The sequence below is a fragment of the Nothobranchius furzeri genome, chromosome 2 (genome assembly GCF_043380555.1).
Source record: "Nothobranchius furzeri strain GRZ-AD chromosome 2, NfurGRZ-RIMD1, whole genome shotgun sequence".
NCBI classification, from domain to species: Eukaryota; Metazoa; Chordata; class Actinopteri; order Cyprinodontiformes; family Nothobranchiidae; genus Nothobranchius; species Nothobranchius furzeri.
This window is the reverse complement of record NC_091742.1, coordinates 95,838,853-95,865,202: the sequence shown is the minus strand read 5'-3', so window position 1 is coordinate 95,865,202 and position 26,350 is coordinate 95,838,853. Positions and strand designations below refer to the sequence as shown.

Genomic DNA, 26,350 nt, shown 5'->3' with positions numbered 1-26,350 from the left:
TTTACTGTGTGAAGTGCCTTGAGACGACTCTTGACGTAATTTGGTGTTTTATAAATAAACTTAAATTGAAGAGTAGACAAGGTGTCTGCTTTGTTGTAGGTCATTTTGGGACGTTGCTGTAAAAAAATGAGGCGTGAACCTGAAAAGCTTCTGCCGATCACAATTCAACAACGGATTATGAAAGAATGGATAACGCGCGGATTCTTTCTGATGTAGGTGAGTCTACTCTTTGTTTTGGTAGTTTTGACATTGACATCATCCTAGCACGCAACGTTCTGTGACTCTTTAAAAAAAACAGTAAAAACAATGAAAAACGCTGGCAGCGAAGGGCTTTTCTGATCAGGAAACGGCTGAATGTGAATGAGTTAGTTGTTGTGGCAGTGTGAGCGTCCTGTCACTGTGTCCCAATTGATCAGGCGCCCTGGTTACTTGGCCAAGGGGATGTCCGCGCTCATGATTTTCACCCGGAGTCTGGGGATTGAATCCTGCCCAGGCCCTCATTTCTCTACCTTGCCACATTTGGCGTTGTTGGCAGGATCCATGTAGTACTGTCAAGTAGGTCCATGGATTTGAAGTTTGTGGCACCCTGTGCGGGAGCACAAGGACGTGCATGTAGAAAGAGGGGGGAAGATGCGACAGGGTGAGTGTCATGGCACTGTATCACGATTGATCATGCGCCCTGGCTACTTGGCCAAGGGGATGTCCCTTGGGCAGACTGGTTAGCACTTGTGATTCTCACCCGGGAGTCTGGGGATTGAATCCTGCCTGAGCCCTCATTTCTCCACCTAGCCACATTATGTTCTCTGACAAAAGTAAATTTTTAATTTCCTTTGGAAGTCAAGGTCCCCGAGTCTGGAGGAAAAGAGGAGAGGCACAGAATCCACAGTTTCCACAGTCAGTGATGGTTTAGGGTGCCATGTCATCTGCTGGTGTTGGTCCATTGTGTTTTCTGAGGTCCAAGGTCAACGCAGCCATCTACCAGGAAGTTTTAGAGCACTTCATGCTTCCTGCTACTGATTAACTTTATGGAGATGCAGATTTCATTGTCCAACAGGACTTGCAACCTGCACACAGCGCCAAAGCTACCAGGACTGGTTTAAGGACCATGGTTTCTCTGTTCTTGATTGGCCAGCAAACTCACCTGACCATACCCCCACAGAACATCTATGGAGTGTTATGGAGAGGAAGCTGCAACAATTCAGCAGACCTGAAGGCCAGTCAGAGCAACATGGGCTCTCGTAACACCTGAACAGCATCACAGACTGATGGACTCCAGGCCATGCCGCATTGCTGCTGTAATCCAGGCCAAAGGAGCCCCAACTAAACGCTCATACTTTTCATGTTAATATTTTTGAGGTGGTCAACACTTCAGAAATTCCTTCTTTTGCATTGGTCTTAGTTGATATTCTAATTTCTGAACTACTGAATGTGGGATTTTCATTGATTGTCAGTTATAATCATCATCATTAACTAAATAAACATTTTAAATGTACCAGTCAGTGTGTAATGAATCAATCGAACATACAAGTTTGACTTTTTAAATGGAATTACTTTAATTATCTTTGTCAGAATATTCTAATTTTATGACCAGCACCTCTAAAAAGTAGTTAGTTTACACTTTCAGTTAGTTTACTTTTCAATTTTTCTTTTTTATTTTAATTAACGAGAACGTTTTTTTTTATTCTATTATTTGTTATTTTGTTAGTATTCGGTAATAATAATCCTGGTCAGGGGTACAGCTATAAATCAGAATAATCATTTAGCGACATCATCATTCATCACATTCAAGATCTAGCAGAGTTCAGTTCAGAGTCGCTGCTCATCAGCACTGAAGCAGGTTCAGCTGATGATGTCACCGAGGACTCTGGCGGACCAGCGACAGGGATTTCTGAGGTCTGGTGGATCTTCATGTGAGTTTTCAGACAGTGGCTCTGGGTGAAGGCTTTCTCACAGATGGAGCACTTGTAGGGTTTCTCTCCATTGTGGGTCCTCATGTGAACCTTCAGGTGTTCCTGCCGATAACACGCTTTCCCACAAATCCCACAGACGAACTGTTTGATGCCGGAATGCAGAAAGGCGTGATTCTTCAGGTGACATTTATGTTTGAAGCAGCGTCCACACTCGGAGCATTGGTATGGCGCCTCGCTGCTGTGAGTCTTTGAGTGAAGACTTAGACTTCCGTTTGATCCAAAAGTTTTCCCGCACACATCACAGATGAACGTTTTCTCACTGCTGTGAATCCGGATGTGTTTCTTAAGACCTGGTTGAGATGGAAAGGTTTTGCTGCAGATGTGGCAGAGGAACGGTCGGTCTTGGACGGTGTGAGTTCTCATGTGTGCCTTCAGTGTATTGTGAAGTTTAAAGCGTTTCCCACAGACCTCGCAGGCGTATCGTCGCTCTGCTGAGTGGATCAACCTGTGCTGGGTCAGACCTCTGCGGTCAGTACAAGGCTTATTACAGATGTTGCAGGAGTATTCATCAACTCTGGAGTGTGTCTCTCGGTGTGCCGTGAGCTGCTTCTCCAAAATAAACGATTTCTGACAAATGTCACATTGGTGTGGTTTCTCTTCTCTGTGTGACAGACGATGATGGTACAGAGCAGACATGTTATCGAAGCTTTGGTCACAAATCAGACATTTAAAAGCCCGCTTCACTGCGTGTCTAGCTCTGTGTTTATTGAGACTTGCAAGGGAAACAAAAGTCTTCCCACAGAGTGAACAGCCGTGAAGTTTCTGGTGATTTTGTAGATGTTCCTTTAACTTTTCCACCGAATCAAACTTCTCTTCACAGACGCCACAGACACCCTGCTGCTGCTCCACGTGACTCCAGGAGTGTTTGATCAAACCTGCCAGCTGCCTGTACCAGACTCCACACACTTTACAGCTATTCTTCTCAGTCTGATTTACGGCCTTTTTAGATTTATTTCCCCTTCTTTTTGGTTTGGTTGGAGGTTCCAGCTCTGGGTCCCAGTCACCCGAGTCTAGCTTCTCCTGTCCATCATTGCTGGAGTCATTCTCAGCTCCTTCCTCCGGTTTCAGTTCCTGGCCTTGTGATCTTGTTAAGCTGCTGGACAGATGGTCTCTGCTTTTATCGATTACACTGTAAACAAAACATGATGTGATGGGTTAATATTAATGACAAAAATACTGGTGTAGACTTGGCCCTGTAAACAAGCATAAACATAAAAACACGCATAATTTATCATTATCGAGTTTAAGTGGAAGATTCAAGAGAAGAGAAACCATGCAACTGTGATATTTGTTGAGAGGAGGACCCACCAGGTAGCACAACCTAGAATTTAGGAGCAACAATAATAATACATTTTATTTAAAGCATCTTTCAGGAAACTCAAGGTCACTGTACAACTAAACAATGAAAAGCTACGGAACGGCCATCCGGAGCGAAACCTCTTTAACCCAGAACATTTTCGACAAGCTGTCAAAAACCCTGCGACACGCTGAAGCTGACACAGCAAACGGTTCCTGCAGAACAAAGCTGATACAGTTCCGACGCCCTAAGAGTCCTTCTAGACGCAAACGATTCCATCTATCTGTTGTGACTCTGGAAACATCTCTGGACTGGAGAGTCGGTGCTGCGGTTAATCCACTGAACCTCGGTGCCCAGAGGTCATCCGACCTTCCTGACCTCCGGATCCGCGAAGACGGTCTTCCAAAAGTGTGAGGTAGACACAGCATGAATCGCGTCTGATATGGCTTTGATAAGAATCAACTTCCTAGTTAATGCAAACCAAATTCTCCTTTTTACACCCAGAACTCAGTTCTTCTAGATACGAAGGTTCTGATAACCTCACATTCACACATAGTCACCACATCCCATCCACCTAGATCCATCCATCACAGTAGTCTTAAGCCCTTTTCAGACAGACATTCTGGAACATTTGCGGACAATTCAATCCGGTTTTTAACCGGAACTGTGTTTTCAGACACACCACTTTTCTACCGGAACTTGTCCTTTCGGCTGCGTTCACACAGCAGGGAAAAGTTCCAGATGTCTGAAGGCGGCGGGGGGTGGGGGGGAATCGGACTCATGTTAAGAAGAAGAAGAAGAAATTAAAGCTGCAAGCAGCGTCGTTCGGCCCTCGCAGCTCCGCGCCGCTCCGGCCTGGCCGGCAGCCCGGGGCACCAGGGCACGTCCGCAGAACACAAACGTCGACCACCCCAACACCAGAAACTGCTAACGGCCACCTTGTCCGCAACTCACCCTGACTCAGCATCCCCTTTGAGCCCACCATTATATTTTATGTCTCACCACTAGGGAATCCTCTATCTTTACCACACTGGTGGTGTGATGACAGTGACCAACTTTAATGCTATTCTGACCATGTTTTTTAAAGTTATCGAAGGATAACGTTATCTAGGTGGCGCTGTGACCAACTACAGAAAAGTCCCATTGAGGTCAGCTTTGGTGACATTATATAACATTCACCAACCGTTTGTGCCTCATTGGCTAAAGGGCATGATTGTTCATTGCCATATTCAGTTTCGGGCAAATCGGAGGCCGTTTGTGGAAGTTACAGTCAAATGTAAGGTCATGGCGTCACGCCAGCATTCACCATGGCATCAAAGCCCCTCCCTTTCTGGAAAGCTATCAGATCTGAATGGTCTTTAAAACATCATGAAGACACTGTATGACCTGAGTGTCATTTTCATTAAATTAGAGGGGACAAATATGGGCATTTCACCATAAAACAATAGACTTCCTGTTGTCAGGGGGCGGGGCTTAGGTGATGTCAGCTGTCCACATTGTCGTTGTCTTGAGATGTGGTCAGTGATCACACAGACAAAGTTTGAATTAGATCTGATCATGCACATGGGAGTTATTAAGTCAAGTAATGTCATGGCGAAAGGTCAAAGTTTGAGGCTTAGCCACGCCCACACCTTTATACTTATTTAAAATCCGACGGTTGAATTTTTTCCCCTTTGACTTAAAAGTACATAGCATAAGTTTGAAGGTGATCGGTGTAAAGGGCAACGGGCCATCAATGTCCAAACAACGTGTGCGAAAACCACTAAATCGAGTACTTGGACCAAAATGGCCGACCTCCTGTGCGAAATTGCGCTTGGCTCCAAGAGACTTTTTTGTAGGGCCAGAGACCCTACATGAGTGTACCAATTTTCGTAATCCTCAGTCAAACCTTGTCTTGGGGCTGACAGTTTTAATGGTCCTAGGGGGCGCTATTTCAGAATATAGGCCACGCCCACAAATCTCAGATGCCCATTTCTATTGGGGGTCAGACTAGGATCACTCACCAGACATTTTGTGGCGATGTCACGATAATTGAAGAAATGAGAGGCAAACGTATTGCCATGGCGTGATGGCGAATTTCGCCATGCTCCCAAAGCCCCGCCTTTTTTCAAAACCTGCCAGTACTGTAGACCAAGTGACCTCAACTTGTCAGCTGCTATTTACCAGAGATTCCAGGTGATTGGGTAAAAGGAGTCCAATAGGGAGCTGTGAAAAAAAGAGTGGCGTGGCGAAAGGTCAAAGTTTGAGGCTTAGCCACGCCCACACCTTTATACTTATTTAAAATCCGACGGTTGAATTTTTTCCTCTATGTCTTAAGAGTATATAGCAGAAGCTCGAAGGCGATTGGTGAAAAGGGCGACGGAGCATCACTCTCCAAACAACGTGTGTGAAAACCACTAAATCGCGCACTTGGACCAAAATGGCCGACTTCCTGTGCGACTTTGCACTTGGCTCCAAGAGACTTTTTTGTAGGTCCTGAGACACCACATTAGTGTACCAAATTTCGTAATCCTCAGTCAAAGCATGGCTTGGGGCTGACAGTTTTAATGGTCCTAGGGGGCGCTAATACAGAAAATAGGCCACGCCCACAAACTTAAGCTGACCTTTTCTATTGGGGGTCAGACTAGGATCACTCACAACAATGGTCGAGGTGATATCACGATAAATGAAGAAATGAGAGGCAAACGTATTTCCATGGCGTGATGGCGAATTTCGCCATGCTCCCAAAGCCCCGCCTTTTTGCAAAACCTTCCAGTACTGGAGACCAAGTGACCTCAACTTGCCTGCTGCTATTTACCAGAGATTCCTGGTGATTGGGTAAAAGGAGTCCAATAAGGAGCTGTGAAAAAAAGAGTGGCGTGGCGAAAGGTCAAAGTTTGAGGCTTAGCCACGCCCACACCTTTATACTTATTTAAAATCCGACGGTTGAATTTTTTCCTCTATGTCTTAAGACTATATAGCAGAAGTTTGAAAGTGATTGGTGAAAAGGGCGACGGAGTATCACTCTCCAAACAACGTGTGTGAAAACCACTAAATCGCGCACTTGGACCAAAATGGCCGACTTCCTGTGCGACTTTGCACTTGGCTTCAAGAGACTTTTTTGTAGGTCCTGAGACACCACATTAGTGTACCAAATTTCGTAATCCTCAGTCAAAGCATGGCTTGGGGCTGACAGTTTTAATGGTCCTAGGGGGCGCTATTTCAGAAAATAGGCCACGCCCACCAGATGTTCACATCAGATCTTTTGGGGGGCCGGACTAGGATCACTCACAAGAAGTTTCGTGATGATATCTTTAGAAATGACGAAATGGGAGGCAAACGTAAGGCCACGGCGGTACGCCTGACTTCGCCGCGCCGCCACAGCCCCGCCCTCTGCCGAAAACTCACATAATGTGACACCAAGCAACCCCCACTTGTCTTGAGTTACCAGCTACAAATTTGTGGTGATTTAGTGAAATGGGGCAATTTGGGACCTTTCACAGTAAAACTTAACCTTTTTGGTCCTGAGGGGGCGGGGCTTGTGTGATGTCATCATGCGACCATTCAATTTACTTTGTGAGGTGATGACAAATGACCACAGAAAGTTTGGTAACTCTATTCCATTCAGTTATGAAGTTATAGCAATTTAAAAAATTTTGGCGAGTAGTCAAACTTCGAGGCCTGGCCCCGCCCCTTCAGTATTTACGAAAAGTCAATTTTATTGTCTCATTTTGTTCGCCCATCTCTTCTGAGCAATTTTACAGAATTTTTGAGATGATCGTGCAAAAAATGATCGAGCAATCCAATCAGAAACGGACCCTAAAAACGGCCAAAACGGCAAAAAATCGCCATTTCAACCCAAAATGGCCGACTTCCTGTTTGATATTGACCATGCTTGCAAGAGACTTTTCTGTGCGGACTATTGAGTACTATAAGTGTACCAAATTTCATAACGGTACGATAAACTAAGCTTTATGGAGAGGGTTTTTTTTCATTTTCTAGGGGGCGCTGTTCAGCCAATTTCTTTGCGATTTTTTTGGGACCTTTAAAATATCAAATTTTTCACCAGGCCTGACAAGTATGCAAAATATTGTGAGTTTTGGGGTATGTTAAGGTCCCCAAAAAGCCATTCAAAGCGGCACCGGAATAATAAATAAAAAAAATTAAAGCTGCAAGCAGCGTCGTTCGGCCCTCGCAGCGAAGATGCTCACCCTCCTTCCGCACCCCCTCCGCTCCATCCCCGATGCTCTCCAAACCCAACTCCCCGCCGCTCCGTCCTGGCCGGCAGCACGGGGCACCAGGGCACGTCCACGGACTGAAACGTCCACCACCCTGACACCAAGAAAAGCTAACAGTCACCTCATCCACACCTCACCCTGAATCAGCATCCCCTCCGAGCCTACCATTATATTACATGTCTCACCACTAGGGCATACTTTATCTTTAGCACACTGTTGGTGTGATGACACAGACCAACTTTAGTGCTTTTTTGCCCATATTTATTAAAGTTTTCGAAAGTTAAAGTTATCTAGGGGGCGCTGTGATCAATTACAGAAAAATCCCATTGAGGTCAGCTTTGGTTGACAAGGACAGTTTTCTGTTATTTTGGCATCAAACGGACGTTGTGTGTGTTATCTAAAGCCAGTGAGCTGAAAGGGGCGGAGCTACAGGGATTTGAATCAACAACCACATCAATGTGTTTGGTGCAGTCACGTGATGTCACAAGCCAAGTATAATGCCATTCTGACTTTGACTTTAGAAGTTAATAAAGTTTGAACCCATCTAGGGGGCGTTGTGACCATTTACAAGTAAATGCCATAGAGGTCATCTTTGGTCATCAAAGATGGTTTTCTGTTAATTTGGAATCAATCAAACGTTGCATGGGTCATCTAGAGACAAAAAGCTGTAAGTGGGTGGAGTTAAAGTGAATTGAACAAGTGATCACATACATGTGTTGATTGCAGATGTGTGATGACTCCCACAATGTTTGATGTAGTTTGGAACTTTTTTGCAGAAGTTACAAAGGTTTTTTGTATCTAGGGGGCGCTGTCCCAAATTTAAGAATTATTCCATGAAGAAGTTTGTAGGTTGATGACAGTCATTTGTGTGCAGTTTGGTGTGAATTGCATCATGCATGTGTTATTAAGGGCCTAATATCTGTCAGGGGGCGGAGCTAAAGCAATATCAACAACTTACCACAGGACTGTGGTGGGTGCCATTGTGTGAGTACACATAGCAAGTTTGGTGCAGTTACGACCTCGTCTGTAGGAGTTATTACAGTTTTAATGGTGTGTAGGGGGCGCTGTGGTGACATTACACAACTTTCACCAACGGTGTGTGCCTCGTTGAATAAAGGGCATGATTGTTGATTGCCATGTTCAGTCTCGGGCAGATCGGAGGTTGTTAGTGGAAGTTACAGTCAAACGTAAGGTCACGGCGTCACGCCAGAATTCGCCGTGGCATCAAAGCCCTTCCCTTTCTGAAAAGCTATCAGATCTGAATGGTCATTACAACATCATGAAGACAGTGCATGACCTTAGTGTCATGTTGACTAAAGTAGAGGGGACAAATATGGGCATTTCACCATTAAAAAATAGACTTCCTGTAGTCAGGGGGCGGGGCATAGGTGATGTCAGCTGTCCACATTGTCATTGTCTTGAGATGTGGTCAATGATCACACAGACGGAGTTTGATATAGATCTGATCATGCACATGGGAGTTGTTAAGTCAAGTAATGTAATGGCGAAAGGTCAAAGTTTGAGGCTTAGCCACGCCCACACCTTTATACTTGTATAAAATCCGACGGTTGAATTTTTTCCTCTATGTCTTAAGATTATATAGCAGGAGTTTGAAGGTGATAGGTGGAAAGGACGACGAGACATCATTCTCCTAATAACGTGTGTGAAAACCACTAAATCGAGTAATTGGACCAAAATGGCCGACTTCCTGTGCGACTTTGCACTTGGCTCAAAGAGACTTTTTTGTAGGTCCTGAGACCCCACATTAGTGTACCAAATTTCGTACTCCTCAGTCAAAGCATGGCTTGGGGCTGACAGTTTTAATGGACCTAGGGGGCGCTATTTCAGAAAATAGGCCACGCCCATTTGATGTTCACATGAGATCTTTTGGGGGGCCGGACTAGGATCACTCACAAGACGTTTCGTGACTGTATCTATAGAAATGACGACATGGGAGGCACATGTATGGTCACGGCGGTACGCCTGACTTCGCCGCGTCGCCACAGCCCCGCCTTCTGCAGAAAACACCCATAAAGTGACGTCAAGCAACGCCAACTTCTCTTCAGTTACCTGCTACAAATTCGGGCTGATTATTCGACAGGGCGAATTTTGGAAAATTTCCCAGTAAAACTTGACGTTTTAAGTCCTGAGGGGGCGGGGCTTGTGTGACATCATCCAGCGACCATTCATTTGTCTTCGGGGGGCGATGACGATTATCCATAGAAAGTTACTTTAACTGTAATTCTTTCATTTGTGAAATTATAGCAATTTGAATTTTTTTGGCGAGTGCTCGAACTTTGAGGCCTGGCCCCGCCCCTTCAGTATTTACGAAAAGTCAATTTTATTTTCTCATTTGAAGCGTCCATCGCTTCTGTTCGATGGCACACTATTTTTGAGACTATGGTACGAAAAATGACGAAACTGTTCAACCAAATATAGACCCTAGAAATGGCCAAAACGGCTAAAAATCGCCATTTCAACCCAAAATGGCCGACTTCCTGTTTTATATTGACCATGGTTGCAAGAGGCTTTTTTGTGCGGACTGTTGAGTAGTACCAGTATACCAAATTTCATAACTGTACGATAAACTAAGCTTTATGGAGAGGGGTATTTTTCACTCTTTAGGGGGCGCTGTCGAGCCACTTTTTTATCAACTTTCACATCGCCAGTGAAATACGTAAATTTCACGCACTTTCTATATTGGGCCAGAATTTGGTGACTTTTTGGATATGCTAAGACCCCCTAAAGGCCACCCAAAGACGCGGAAGAAAAAAGAAAGCGTAATTAAAGCTGCAAGCAGCGTCGTTCGGCCCTCGCAGCGAAGATGCTCACCCTCCTTCCGCACCCCCTCCGCTCCATCCCCGATGCTCTCCAAACCCAACTCCCCGCCGCTCCGTCCTGGCCGGCAGCACGGGGCACCAGGGCACGTCCACGGACTGAAACGTCCACCACCCTGACACCAAGAAAAGCTAACAGTCACCTCATCCACACCTCACCCTGAATCAGCATCCCCTCCGAGCCTACCATTATATTACATGTCTCACCACTAGGGCATACTTTATCTTTAGCACACTGTTGGTGTGATGACACAGACCAACTTTAGTGCTTTTTTGCCCATATTTATTAAAGTTTTCGAAAGTTAAAGTTATCTAGGGGGCGCTGTGATCAATTACAGAAAAATCCCATTGAGGTCAGATTTGGTTGACAAGGACAGTTTTCTGTTATTTTGGCATCAAACGGACGTTGTGTGTGTTATCTAAAGCCAGTGAGCTGAAAGGGGCGGAGCTACAGGGATTTGAATCAACAACCACATCAATGTGTTTGGTGCAGTCACGTGATGTCACAAGCCAAGTATAATGCCATTCTGACTTTGACTTTAGAAGTTAATAAAGTTTGAACCCATCTAGGGGGCGTTGTGACCATTTACAAGTAAATGCCATAGAGGTCATCTTTGGTCATCAAAGATGGTTTTCTGTTAATTTGGAATCAATCAAACGTTGCATGGGTCATCTAGAGACAAAAAGCTGTAAGTGGGTGGAGTTAAAGTGAATTGAACAAGTGATCACATACATGTGTTGATTGCAGATGTGTGATGACTCCCACAATGTTTGATGTAGTTTGGAACTTTTTTGCAGAAGTTACAAAGGTTTTTTGTATCTAGGGGGCGCTGTCCCAAATTTAAGAATTATTCCATGAAGAAGTTTGTAGGTTGATGACAGTCATTTGTGTGCAGTTTGGTGTGAATTGCATCATGCATGTGTTATTAAGGGCCTAATATCTGTCAGGGGGCGGAGCTAAAGCAATATCAACAACTTACCACAGGACTGTGGTGGGTGCCATTGTGTGAGTACACATAGCAAGTTTGGTGCAGTTACGACCTCGTCTGTAGGAGTTATTACAGTTTTAATGGTGTGTAGGGGGCGCTGTGGTGACATTACACAACTTTCACCAACGGTGTGTGCCTCGTTGAATAAAGGGCATGATTGTTGATTGCCATGTTCAGTCTCGGGCAGATCGGAGGTTGTTAGTGGAAGTTACAGTCAAACGTAAGGTCACGGCGTCACGCCAGAATTCGCCGTGGCATCAAAGCCCTTCCCTTTCTGAAAAGCTATCAGATCTGAATGGTCATTACAACATCATGAAGACAGTGCATGACCTTAGTGTCATGTTGACTAAAGTAGAGGGGACAAATATGGGCATTTCACCATTAAAAAATAGACTTCCTGTAGTCAGGGGGCGGGGCATAGGTGATGTCAGCTGTCCACATTGTCATTGTCTTGAGATGTGGTCAATGATCAAACAGACGGAGTTTGATATAGATCTGATCATGCACATGGGAGTTGTTAAGTCAAGTAATGTAATGGCGAAAGGTCAAAGTTTGAGGCTTAGCCACGCCCACACCTTTATACTTGTATAAAATCCGACGGTTGAATTTTTTCCTCTATGTCTTAAGATTATATAGCAGGAGTTTGAAGGTGATAGGTGGAAAGGACGACGAGACATCATTCTCCTAATAACGTGTGTGAAAACCACTAAATCGAGTAATTGGACCAAAATGGCCGACTTCCTGTGCGACTTTGCACTTGGCTCAAAGAGACTTTTTTGTAGGTCCTGAGACCCCACATTAGTGTACCAAATTTCGTACTCCTCAGTCAAAGCATGGCTTGGGGCTGACAGTTTTAATGGACCTAGGGGGCGCTATTTCAGAAAATAGGCCACGCCCATTTGATGTTCACATGAGATCTTTTGGGGGGCCGGACTAGGATCACTCACAAGACGTTTCGTGACTGTATCTATAGAAATGACGACATGGGAGGCACATGTATGGTCACGGCGGTACGCCTGACTTCGCCGCGTCGCCACAGCCCCGCCTTCTGCAGAAAACACCCATAAAGTGACGTCAAGCAACGCCAACTTCTCTTCAGTTACCTGCTACAAATTCGGGCTGATTATTCGACAGGGCGAATTTTGGAAAATTTCCCAGTAAAACTTGACGTTTTAAGTCCTGAGGGGGCGGGGCTTGTGTGACATCATCCAGCGACCATTCATTTGTCTTCGGGGGGCGATGACGATTATCCATAGAAAGTTACTTTAACTGCAATTCTTTCATTTGTGAAATTATAGCAATTTGAATTTTTTTGGCGAGTGCTCGAACTTTGAGGCCTGGCCCCGCCCCTTCAGTATTTACGAAAAGTCAATTTTATTTTCTCATTTGAAGCGTCCATCGCTTCTGTTCGATGGCACACTATTTTTGAGACTATGGTACGAAAAATGACGAAACTGTTCAACCAAATATAGACCCTAGAAATGGCCAAAACGGCTAAAAATCGCCATTTCAACCCAAAATGGCCGACTTCCTGTTTTATATTGACCATGGTTGCAAGAGGCTTTTTTGTGCGGACTGTTGAGTAGTACCAGTATACCAAATTTCATAACTGTACGATAAACTAAGCTTTATGGAGAGGGGTATTTTTCACTCTTTAGGGGGCGCTGTCGAGCCACTTTTTTATCAACTTTCACATCGCCAGTGAAATACGTAAATTTCACGCACTTTCTATATTGGGCCAGAATTTGGTGACTTTTTGGATATGCTAAGACCCCCTAAAGGCCACCCAAAGACGCGGAAGAAAAAAGAAAGCGTAATAATAATAAACGGAGCAGATACAATAGGCCTTCGCAGCGCTTCGCTGCTCGGGCCTAATTAAAGCTGCAAGCAGCGTCGTTCGGCCCTCGCAGCGAAGCTGCTCGCCCTCCGTCCTTACCCCCTCCGCTCCATCCCCAATGCTCTCAAAACCCAGCACCCTGCCGCTCCTTCCTGACCAGCAGCCCGGGACAACAGGGCGCGTCAGCAGAACAGAAACGTCCACCAGAACAGAATTCACCATGGCATCAAAGCCCCTCCCTTTCTGAAAAGCTATCAGATCTGAATGGTCATTACAACATCATGAAGACAGTGCATGACCTTTGTGTCATGTTGACTAAATTAGAGGGGACAAATATGGGCATTTCACCATAAAACAGTAAACTTCCTGTAGTCAGGGGGTGGGGCTTAGGTGATGCCAGCTGTCCACATTGTCACTGTCTTCAGATGTGGTCAGTGATAACACAGACAAAGTTTGAAATTGATCTGATCATGCACATGAGAGTTACTAAGTCAAGTAACGTAATGGCGACTGGTCAAAGTTTGAGGCTTAGCCACGCCCACATCTTTATACTTATTTGAAATCCGACGGTTGAATTTTTTCCTCTATGTCTTAAGAGTATATAGCAGGAGTTTGAAGGTGATCGGTGGAAAGGTCGACGAGACATCATTCTCCTAATAACGTGTGCGAAAACCACTAAATCGCGTACTTGGACCAAAATGGCCGACCTCCTGTGCGACATTGTGCTTGGCTCCAAGAGACTTTTTTGTAGGTCCTGAGACACTACATTAGTGTGCCAAATTTCGTGATCCTCAGTCAAAGCAAGGCTTGGGGCTGACAGTTTTAATGGTCCTAGGGGGTGCTATTTCGGAAAATAGGCCACGCCCACAAACTTCAGCTGTCCAAATCTATTAGGGGTCAGAGTAGGATCACTCATCAGAAATTGTGTGGCGATGTCACAGTGATAGAAGAAATGAGAGACAAACGTATTTCCATGGCGTGATGGCGAATTTCGCCATGCTCCCAAAGCCCCGCCTTTATTCGAAACCTGCCAGTATTATAGACCAATTGACCTCAACTTGTCTGCTGCTATTAGCCAGTGATTGCTGGTGATTGGTTAAAAGGAGGCCAATAGGGAGCTGTGAAAAAAAGAGTGGCGTGGCGACAGGTCAAAGTTTGAGGCTTAGCCACGCCCACACCTTTATACTTATTTAAAATCCGACGGTTGAATTTTTTCATCTATGTCTTAAGAGTGTATGACAGAGGTTTGAAGGTGATTGGTGAAAAGAGTGATGGAGCATCCTTCTCCAAACAACGTGTGCGAAAACCACTAAATCCAGTACTTGGACCAAAATGGCCGACTTCCTGTGTGACTTCGCACTTGGCTCCAAGAGACTTTTTTGTAGGTCCTGAGACACCACATTAGTGTACCAAATTTCGTACTCCTCAGTCAAAGCATGGCTTGGGGCTGACAGTTTTAATGGTCCTAGGGGGCGCTATTTCAGAAAATAGGCCACGCCCACCGGATGTTCACATCAGATTCTTTTGGGGGCCAGACTAGGATCACTCCCAAGAAGTGTCGTGGCGATATCTCTAGAAATGACGAAATGGGAGGCAAACGTAAGGCCACGTCGGTACGCCTGATTTCGCCGTGCCGCCACTGCCCCGCCTTCTGCAGAAAACTCCCATAAAGTGACGCCAAGCAATCCCAACTTGTCTACAGTTACCTGCTACAAATATGGGGTGATTAGTTGAAAGGGCGAATTTTGGACAATTTCCCAGTAAAACTTGACCTTTTAAGGCCTGAGGGGGCGGGGCTTATGTGACATCATCAATCAACCATTCATTTGTCTTCGGGGGGCGATGACGATTGTCCATAGAAAATTACTTTAAATGTAATTCTTTTATTTATGAAATTAAAGATATTTGAATTTTTTTGGCGAGTGCTCGAACTTTGAGGCCTGGTCCCGCCCCTTCAGTATTTACGAAAAGTCAGTTTTATTTTCTCATTTTAATCGTCCATCGCTTCTGTTCGATTGCACACTATTTTTGAGACAATCGTGCGAAAAATGACCAAACTGTTCAACCAAATATAGAGCCTAGAAATGGCCAAAACGGGGTAAAAATGGCCACTTTAGTCCAAAATGGCCGACTTCCTGTTTGATATTGACCATGGGTGCAAGAGGCTTTTCTGTGCGTATTGTTGAGTTCTACAGGTGTACCAAATTTCATCACTCTACTATGAAAAAAGGTCAATGCGGAGGGGTATTTTTAATTTTCCAGGGGGCGCTGTTGAAACATTTTTATACCAACTTTCATGTTGACAGTGAAATACGTAAATTTCACGCACTTTCTATATTGGGCCAGAATTTGGTGACTTTTTGGATATGCTAAGACCCCCTAAAGGCCACCCAAAGACGCGGAAGAAAAAAAAAGAAAAAAAAAGAAAAATTAAAGCTGCAAGCAGCGTCGTTCGGCCCTCGCAGCGAAGCTGCTCGCCCTCCTTCCGCACCCCCTCCGCTCCATCCCCGACGCTCTCCAAACCCAGCTCCGCGCTTCTCCGTCCTGGCCGGCAGCCGGGGGCACCAGGGAACGTCTGGCGGAACAGAAAGTCAACCACCCCGACACCAGAAACCGTGAACGGCCTCCTCGTCCACACCTTACCCTGACTCAGCATCCCCTCTGAGCCCACCATTACACGTCTCACCACTAGGAGATACTCTATCTTTACCACACTGGTGATGCGATGTTCAGTCTCGGGCAAGTCGGAGGCTGTTTGTGGAAGTTACAGTCAAACGTAAGGTCACAGTGTCACGTCAGAAATCGCCATGGCATCAAAGCCCCTGCCTTTCTGAAAAGCTATCAGATCTGAATGGTCATTACAACATCATGAAGACAGTGCATGACCTTAGTGTCATCTTGACTAAATTAGAGGGAACAAATATGGGCATTTCACCATAAAACAGTTGACTTCCTGTAGTCAGGGGGCGGGGCTTAGGTGATGTCAGCTGTCCACATTGTCACTGTCTTCAGATGTGGTCAGTGATCACACAGACAAAGTATGAAATTGATCTGATCATGCACATGGGAGTTGTTAAGTCAAATAAGGTAATGGCGACTGGTCAAAGTTTGAGGCTTAGCCACGCCCACACCTTTATACTTATTTAAAATCCGACGGTTGAATTTTTTCCTCTATGTCTTAAGAGTATATAGCAGAGGTTTGAAGGTGATCGGTGGAAAGGGCGAGGAGATATCATTCTCCTAATAACGTGTGCGAAAACCACTAAATTGAGTACTTGGACCAAAATGGCCGACCTCCTGTGCGACATTGTGCTTGGCTCCAAGAGACTTTTTTGTAGGTCCTGGTACACTACATTAGTGTGCCAAATTTTGTGATCCTCAGTCAAAGCATGGCTTGGGGCTGACTGTTTTAATGGTCCTAGGGGGCGCTGTTTCAGAAAATAGGCCACGCCCACAAACTTCAGCTGTCCAATTCTATTAGGGGTCAGAGTAGGATCACTCATCAGAACTTGTATGGCGATGTCACAATGACTGAAGAAATGAGAGACAAACGTATTTCCATGTCGTGATGGCGAATTTCGCCATTCTTCCAAAGCCCCGCCTTTATTCGAAACCTGCCAGTACTATAGACCAAGTGACCTCAACTTGTCTGCTGCTATTCGCCACTGTTTGGTGGTGATTGGTTAAAAGGAGTCCAATAGGGAGCTGTGAAAAAAAGAGTGGCGTGGCGACAAGTCAAAGTTTGAGGCTTAGCCACGCCCACACCTTTATACTTATTTAAAATCCGTAGGTTGAATTTTTTCCCCTTTGTCTTAAGAGTCTATAGCAGAAGTTTGAAGGTGATTGGTGAAAAGGGCGATGGTGCAACACTCTCCAAACAACGTGTGCGAAAACCACTAAATCGAGTACTTGGACCAAAATGGCCGACTTCCTGTGCGACTTGGTGCTTGGCTCCAAGAGACTTTTTTGTAGGTCCTGAGACACCACATTAGTGTACCAAATTTCGTAATCCTCAGTCAAAGCATGGCTTGGGGCTGACAGTTTTAATGGTCCTAGGGGGCGCTATTTCAGACAATTGGCCACGCCCACACATTTTAGCTGTCCATTTCTATTGGGGGTCAGACTAGGATCACTCACAACAAATTTCGAGGTGATATCTCGATAACTTAAGAAATGAGAGGCAAACGTATTTCCATGGCGTGATGGCGATTTTCGCCATGCTCCCAAAGCCCCGCCTTTTTTCGAAACCTGCCAGTACTGGAGACAAAGTAACCTCAACTTGTCTACTGCTGTTTGCCACAGAATCCTGGTGTTTGGGTAAAAGGAGTCCAGTAGGGAGCTGTGAAAAAAGAGTGGCGTGGCGACAGGTCAAAGTTTGAGGCTTAGCCACGCCCACATCTTTCAACTTTTGAAAAATCCGACGGTTGAATTTTTTCCCCTATGTCTTAAGAGTATATAGCAGAAGTTTGAAGGAGATTGGTGAAAAGGGCGACGGAGCATCACTCTCCAAACAACGTGTGCGAAAACCACTAAATCGCGCACTTGGACCAAAATGGCCGACTTCCTGTGCGTTTTTGCCCTTGGCTCCAAGAGACTTTTTTGTAGGTCCTGAGACACCACATTAGTGTACCAAATTTCGTAATCCTCAGTCAAAGCATGGCTTGGGGCTGACAGTTTTAATGGTCCTAGGGGGCGCTATTTCAGAAAATTGGCCACGCCCACAAATTTTAGCTGTCCATTTCTATTGGGGGTCAGACTAGGATCACTCACAACAAATTTCGAGGTGATATCTCGATAACTTAAGAAATGAGAGGCAAACGTATTTCCATGGCGTGATGGCGATTTTCGCCATGCTCCCAAAGCCCCACCTTTTTTCGAAACCTGCCAGTACTGGAGACAATGTAACCTCAACTTGTCTACTGCTGTTTGCCACAGAATCCTGGTGTTTGGGTAAAAGGAGTCCAGTAGGGAGCTGTGAAAAAAAGAGTGGCGTGGCGACAGGTCAAAGTTTGAGGCTTAGCCACGCCCACATCTTTCAACTTTTGAAAAATCCGACGGTTGAATTTTTTCCCCTATGTCTTAAGAGTATATAGCAGAAGTTTGAAGGAGATTGGTGAAAAGGGCGACGGAGCATCACTCTCCAAACAACGTGTGCGAAAACCACTAAATCGCGCACTTGGACCAAAATGGCCGACTTCCTGTGCGACTTTGCACTTGGCTCCAAGAGACTTTTTTGTAGGTCCTGAGACACCGCATTAGTGTACCAAATTTCGTAATCCTCAGTCAAAGCATGGCTTGGGGCTGACAGTTTTAATGGTCCTAGGGGGCGCTATTTCAGAAAATAGGCCACGCCCACCGGATGTTCACATCAGATATTTTGTGGGGGAGGACTAGGATCACTCACAAGAAGTTTCGTGGCGATATCTTTAGAAGTGACGAAATGGGAGGCAAACGTAAGGCCACGGCAGTACGCCTGACTTCGCCGCGCCGCCACAGCCCCGCCCTCTGCCGAAAACTCCCATGAAGTGACACAAAGCAACCCCCACTTGTCTTGAGTTACCAGCTACAAATTTGTGGTGATTGAGTGAAATGGGGCCATTTGGGACCTTTCACAGTAAAACTTGACCTTTTTGGTCCTGAGGGGGCGGGGCTTGTGTGATGTCATCATCTGACTATTCAACTTACTTTGTGGGTGGATGACAAATGACCACAGAAAGTTTGGTAACTCTACTCCATTCAGTTATGAAGTTATAGCAATTTAAATTTTTTTGGCGAGTAGTCAAACTTCAAGGCCTTGCCCCGCCCCTTCAACATATACGAAAAGTCAGAATCCTTGTCTCATTTTGTTCGCCCATGTCTTCTGAGCAATTTTACACAATTTTTGAGACGATCGTGCAAAAAATGATCGAGCAATCCAATCAGAAACGGACCCTAAAAAGGGCCAAAACGGCAAAAAATCGCCATTTCAACCCAAAATGGCCGACTTCCTGTTTGATATTGACCATGCATGCAAGAGACTTTTCTGTGCGGACTGTTTAGTACTATAAATGTACCAAATTTCATAACTGTACGATAAACTAAGCTTTATGGAGAGGGGTTTTTTTCACTTTGTAGGGGGCGCTGTTCAGCCATTTTCTTTGCGATTTTTTTGTGACCTTTAAAATATCAAATTTTTCACCAGGCCTGACAAGTTTGCAAAATATTGTGAGTTTTGGGGTATGTTAAGGTCCCCAAAAAGCTGTTCAAAGGGGGCACGGAATAACAAAAAATAATCAGAGCAAAAACAAGAGGCCTTCGCAGCGCTTTCGCTGCTCGGGCCTAATTAAAGCTGCAAGCAGCGTCGTTCGGCCCTCGCAGCGAAGCTGCTCGTCCTCCGTCCGCGCCCCCTCCGCTCCATCCCAGATGCTCTCCAAACCCAGCTCCGCGCTTCTCCGTCCTGGCCGGCAGCCGGGAGCACCAGGGCATGTCTGGCGGAACAGAAAGTCAACCACCCCGACACCAGAAACCGTGAACGGCCTCCTCGTCCACACCTCACCCTGACTCAGCATCCCCTCTGAGCCCACCATTACACGTCTCACCACTAGGAGATACTCTATCTTTACCACACTGGTGATGTGATGTTCAGTCTCGGGCAAATCGGAGGCTGTTTGTGGAAGGTACAGTCAAACGTAAGGTCACAGCGTCACGCCAGAAATCGCCATGGCATCAAAGCCCCTCCCCTTCTGAAAAGCTATCAGATCTGAATGGTCATTACAACATCATGAAGACAGTGCATGACCTTAGTGTCATGTTGACTAAATTAGAGGGGACAAATATGGGCATTTCACCATAAAACAGTAGACTTCCTGTAGTCAGGGGGCGGGGCTTAGGTGATGTCAGCTGTCCACATTGTCACTGTCTTCAGATGTGGTCAGTGATCACACAGACAAAGTTTGAAATTGATCTGATCATGCACATGGGAGTTATTAAGTCAAGTAACGTAATGGCGACTGGTCAAAGTTTGAGGCTTAGCCACGCCCACACCTTTATACTTATTTAAAATCCGACGGTTGAATTTTTTCCTCTATGTCTTAAGAGTATATAGCAGGAGTTTGAAGGTGATCGGTGGAAAGGGCGACGAGACATCATTCTCCTAATAACGTGTGCAAAAACCACTAAATCGAGTACTTGGACCAAAATGGCTGACCTCCTGTGCGACATTGCGCTTGGCTCCAAGAGACTTTTTTGTAGGTCCTGAGACACTACATTAGTGTGCCAAATTTCGTGATCCTCAGTCAAAGCATGGCTTGGGGCTGACAGTTTTAATGGTCCTAGGGGGCGCTATTTCAGAAAATAGGCCACGCCCACAAACTTCAGCTGTCCAATTCTATTAGGCGTCAGAGTAGGATCACTCATCAGAAATTGTGTGGCGATGTCACATTGATTGAAGAAATGAGAGACAAACGTATTTCCATGGCGTGATGGCGAATTTCGCCATGCTCCCAAAGCCCCGCCTTTATTCGAAACCTGCCAGTACTATAGACCAAGTGACCTCAACTTGTCTGCTGCTATTTACCAGAGATTCCTGGTGATTGGGTAAAAGGAGTCCAATAGGGAGCTGTGAAAAAAAGAGTGGCGTGGCGAAAGGTCAAAGTTTGAGGCTTAGCCACGCCCACACCTTTATACTTATTTAAAATCCGATGGTTGAATTTTTTCCTCTATGTCTTAAGACTATATAGCAGAAGTTTGAAAGTGATTGGTGAAAAGGGCGACGGAGTATCACTCTCCAAACAACGTGTGCGAAAACCACTAAATCGCGTACTTGGACCAAAATGGCCGACTTCCTGTGCGACTTTGCACTTGGCTCCAAGAGACTTTTTTGTAGGTCCTGAGACACCACATTAGTGTACCAAATTTCGTAATCCTCAGTAAAAGCATGGCTTGGGGCTGACAGTTTTAATGGTCCTAGGGGGCGCTAATTCAGAAAGTAGGCCACGCCCACAAACTTAAGCTGGCCATTTCTATTGGGGGTGAGACTAGGATCACTCACAACAAATTTCGAGGTGATATCACGATAAATGAAGAAATGAGAGGCAAACGTATTTCCATGGCGTGATGGCGAATTTCGCCATGCTCCCAAAGCCCCACCTTTTTTCAAAACCTTCCAGTACTGGAGACCAAGTGACCTCAACTTGCCTGCTGCTATTTACCAGAGATTCCTGGTGATTGGGTAAAAGGAGTCCAATAGGGAGCTGTGAAAAAAAGAGTGGCGTGGCGAAAGGTCAAAGTTTGAGGCTTAGCCACGCCCACACCTTTATACTTATTTAAAATCCGACGGTTGAATTTTTTCCTCTATGTCTTAAGACTACATAGCAGAAGTTTGAAAGTGATTGGTGAAAAGGGCGACGGAGCATCACTCTCCAAACAACGTGTGTGAAAACCACTAAATCGCGCACTTGGACCAAAATGGCCGACTTCCTGTGCGACTTTGCACTTGGCTCCAAGAGACTTTTTTGTAGGTCCTGAGACATCACATTAGTGTACCAAATTTCGTAATCCTCAGTCAAAGCATGGCTTGGTGCTGACAGTTTTAATGGTCCTAGGGGGCGCTATTTCAGAAAATAGGCCACGCCCACCCGATGTTCACATCAGATCCTTTGGGGGGCCGGACTAGGATCGCTCCCAAGAAGTTTCGTGACGATATCTTTAGAATTGACGAAATGGGAGGCAAACGTAAGGCCACGGCGGTATGCCTGAATTCGCCGTGCCGCCACAGCCGCGCCCTCTGCCGAAAACTCCCATAAAGTGACGCCAAGCAACCCACACTTGTCTTGAGTTACCAGCTGCAAATTCTTGGTGATTAAGTGAAATGGGGCAATTTGGGACCTTTCACAGTAAAACTTGACCTTTTTGGTCCTGAGGGGGCGGGGCTTGTGTGATGTCATCATCCGACCATTCAGTTTACTTTGTGGGTGGATGACGAATGACCACAGAAAGTTTGGTAACTCTATTCCATTCAGTTATGAAGGTATAGCAGTTTAAATTTTTTTGGCGAGTAGTCAAACTTTGAGGCCTGGCCCCGCCCCTTCAGCATATACGAAAAGTCAGAATCTTTGTCTCATTTTGTTCGCCCATCCCTTCTGAGCAATTTTACACCATTTTTGAGACGATCGTGCGAAAAATGATCGAGCAATCCAATCAGAAACGGACCCTAAAAACGGCAAAAACGGCTAAAAATCGCCATTTCAACCCAAAATGGCTGACTTCCTGTTTGATATTGACCATGGTTGCAAGAGACTTTTCTGTGCGGACTGTTGAGGACTACAAGTGTACCAAATTTCATAACTGTACGATAAACTAAGCTTTATGGAGAGGGGTATTTTTCACCTTGTAGGGGGCGCTGTTCAGCCATTTTCTTTGCGATTTTTTTGGGACCTTTAAAATATCAAATTTTTCACCAGGCCTGACAAGTGTGCAAAATATTGTGAGTTTTGGGGTATGTTAAGGTCCCCAAAAAGCCGTTCAAAGGGGCACGAGAATAATAAAAAAGAAAGAATAAACAGAGCAAAAACAAGAGGCCTTCGCAGCGCTTTCGCTGCTCGGGCCTAATAATAATCAGAGCAAAAACAAGAGGCCTTCGCAGCGCTTTCGCTGCTCGGGCCTAAATATCATTTCTATAGCGCCTCTCAAGATAAAAATCACGAGGCGCTTAAGCATAATTCTGCGCACACGAAGACGCATAAGAGACCTGGATGATGAAGCTCAATGGTTAAAGGAATCACTGAAGCGGTGTGAAGGGCTCCGTCGCGCGTCTAGACGGTACCGTAGGAGGCGAGCTGCAGTGGTTCGCCGCATGCTACAGGAGCGGGCTATCTAGGTGCGCACAGCGTCCCCCGGTCCCCTCCTCCTCCCCCTCCCCCTTGTCCGGAACTTTACCTCACCAGTCTGAAGCAGCCACCCTGTCCGTAACAAGTCTGGACCTGTTACTAGGGGCTTCGTCCGGATAAATTCCGGAACACGTTATCCGGATGTTTGTATTCAGACACAAAGGTCTTACGGACAGAGTCCGGAACATTTCCGTTTTTCATGGCCTGTCTGAAGGGGCTTTTAGTTAACTTGTCGTGTTTTTAATTGTTTGGAAAATAAATTCTTACTTTTTCTAAACTTGACTCTCTTCTTGAATTAATATGAAGTATCCTACAATCCCTGAATAAACAATGAATTTTAAATCTTCTGGTTAAAACATTCAAAGACCTATCAGACTGGATTCCCATGTTTAAATGGAAATTCACATCACATTGGTTAAAGTGTAGGGTAGTATATTAAGCTTTAAAAGCACCCAAATACATACAATAATTACTACGTTACATTAATAACTAAGTGATGTCATGGTCTGAGGTGAGCGGCCTCCTAATCTAATAACCTCAGAGTGCTTAATCACAGGTGGGTGGCGCCGAGGAGCAGGCTAAGCTGCTGTTGATCTTTCACCAACCGGTCTGGCTACATAAGAAGCAGGGAGACAACAGCACCTTGCCAGATGATTACTCACCTTGGGGATCTCTCGCCTGAAAACCTCTCAAGCCTAACTTCTTGTTATTCTCTAGTTATAACCATGCTCCGGCTTCCAGGTACTCATGACACCACCAACTCTCCAGCAAAAACTTTCTGGGGCGCATCTCAAGTCCACATCTCACCCAGTCCCTCCTGACGGACCTGTTCTCCACTGTTCACCTGAACCCAGATCTCCCCTCCTGCGATCATTGCCCCTCTGGAACTACCTCGAGCCTGGCCACCACCTCAGACCTGACCTCTCCTCCCATGAGCGTGTTACCTACTCCTGAACTGTAAGCTCTCTGCTCTACCATGCTCTCTCCTTACCATTCATCAGCTCTCCCAGTCACTAACTGGTCTCTGCTTACAGACACTGTCACAAGCCAGACGTCCCTTGACTCCTCACCTCCTTTAGTTAAACCAGGGGTAGGTGTAACCTGGATAACGGCTCGCCAGGACCAGGGTTCCCTACCCCTGAGTTAAACGTTTGAATAAAATATTGCTTTTTACTTGCCTTGGCTTCTGTGGTCGGTTGTGTATGTCCTGGGTCCAGAAAATCAACCCAAACATGACAGATAAGCTAAACTTTTCTGCAGATAAACTAAGAAAATGACATAAATACAGAGAGAAAGAAATACCAAAATAATTGAAAAATTAAAAAAAAAATAATAAAAATGTTGAAGCGTTTTCCTTTCTGCATCGTATTTCAATGCTTTGCTGAAGGGGCAGCAGTAGCTCAACAGGTTGAGCGGGTTGTCCAGTAATCGGAAGGTTGCAGGTTCGATCCCAGGCCCGGACAGAGAATTCTGCTGTTGTGTCCTTGGGCAAGACACTTAACCCCACCTTGCCTGCTGGTGGTGGTCGGAGGGACTGGTGGCACCTGTGCTTGGCAGCCTCGCCTCTGTCAGTGCGCCCCAGGGCAGCTGTGGCTACATCGTAGCTCATCACCATCAGTGTGTGACTGTGTGTGTGAATGGATGAATGATACACTGTAGTGTCAAGTGCTTTGGAGTCTTTACTCTGAGAGGCGCTGTACAAGTGCAGGTCATTTATCAAGTATCGGATCAGGACTTGGTATCAGCAGATACTCCTAATCAAATGACTCGGACTCGGATCTGGAGCTAAAAAATGGGACCAGAACGTCCCTATCTGACAGTTTTTCTCTTACTGTTGACTCCTCCAGTGCTTCTCCCTCTGATTGGCTCGGCCAGAATTCTCAGGGGGTGGGGTTATTGGAATGGGAGCGCTACCCATAAGGAACAGGCACGTGCGGGCGAGGGGGGGGGGGGTTCTTGAGCACCTGCCCCTTTTGTCTTAAGTGCGAAGGCACCTTTTCAGGCTAAAATAACAAATACAGACAGAAGGACGACTTATTTCTTCTTTTATAATGCGTTGCATCACCACCTGGTATCAGAACAGGACTCAGTATTGGAAGGTAGGGCTGGGCGATATGGCAAAAATAGAATATCACAATTTTTCAAATATTTTATCACGATTTCGATTTAATCACGATTTTTTATCCATGAATAGCATAACTTCAATTGCGTATTAAAGAAGAGAAACATTGAATAAATAAACATTTATTCATATTAGGGATAATCAGCACAGTGCTAACACACTTATATTTTAAACTCACACCAGAGATGATAAAAGCCCTGAGAAACAATTACAAAAATCTGTTTTTCTCGTTTTTCAAGTAACTTAACATAAATTAAAATCGTAAACATATTTAAAGTGCAAACATGTCAATTGCAAACGTATTGTGCAAACTTTAACTTGTTCAAAATACTATGTAGCTCCCAGTTGCTCATGTAGTGGATAGTTAAGCTCAAATACGGCTCTGATGTGCGGCTGGACCAGAGATCGCTTGTGGTAGCAAAAAACTGCGCATTCGGAATATTTTCTGCAACTCTCACTTTGCATTCAGCGTACATGCGTGGAATGGCGGTGTTCGAAAAATACTTGCAGCTGGAAAACTCGTAGCGCGAATCCAATGTTTTTATCATGTTCTTAAATCCCGCTCCTACTGTTCGCACGGGACACAAATCTTTAACCAAGTGGTACGTCACTGCATCTGTCACGCTGTTCCATCGTCTGCTGTCTCTGTCGTAGGGAGTGAGTTTTGTGAGTGTTTCTGTTGGCGTTTGCTGCCTGGAAGAAGCACTAGCCGCTGCAGCCGCAGGCTTTTTAGCTTTAGCTGCCAGCTGGCTCTCATTGTATTGTTTGGGATGCTTTCTTTTCAAGTGATTAAACAAGTTTGTGGTGTTGCCATCACTTGCCTTGACGCTCTGCTTGCAAAGTTTGCAAATGACGTTTCGCTGCTCTTTGTCATCTGGTGAAAAACCAAACCAGTTCCATATAATAGGGATGGGTACCTTTGACATTTGAATCGATCCGGTACTAATTCCCGGTCCCTTCGAATCGATACCGGTACTTAACGGTACCAATTTTCGATATTTTTGAGTGTTTATTATTTTAATTCTCTTTTATAATTAAATATATATTTTTCTCAATATATAACCATATTTGATAAATATCACGATAAATAACATACAACTGTTTGCATTTTAACATCGTCCTTGTAGTTTTATAAGCTGATAATTAAACTGAAGCAAACATCTTTACTGTGAACTAAATTTACTGTGTATCTTCATTCCTTTTGCCGTCTTTTTT

At 45.2% G+C, this 26,350-nt stretch overlaps 1 protein-coding gene across 2 annotated transcripts in view; it reads right to left on the bottom strand.

The window, feature by feature from the left end:
• Positions 1-1,528: 1,528 nt before the first annotated feature.
• Positions 1,529-26,350, bottom strand: part of LOC107374438 (zinc finger protein 436) — a 38,085-nt gene continuing 13,263 nt past the window's right edge. For both annotated transcript variants that reach the window (XM_054733973.2, XM_070548443.1), the window contains exon 7: positions 1,529-3,099. In XM_054733973.2, coding sequence (XP_054589948.2) covers positions 1,785-3,099 — 1,315 coding nt within the window. In that variant the 3' untranslated portion in view covers positions 1,529-1,784. The remainder of the gene's footprint in view (positions 3,100-26,350) is intronic.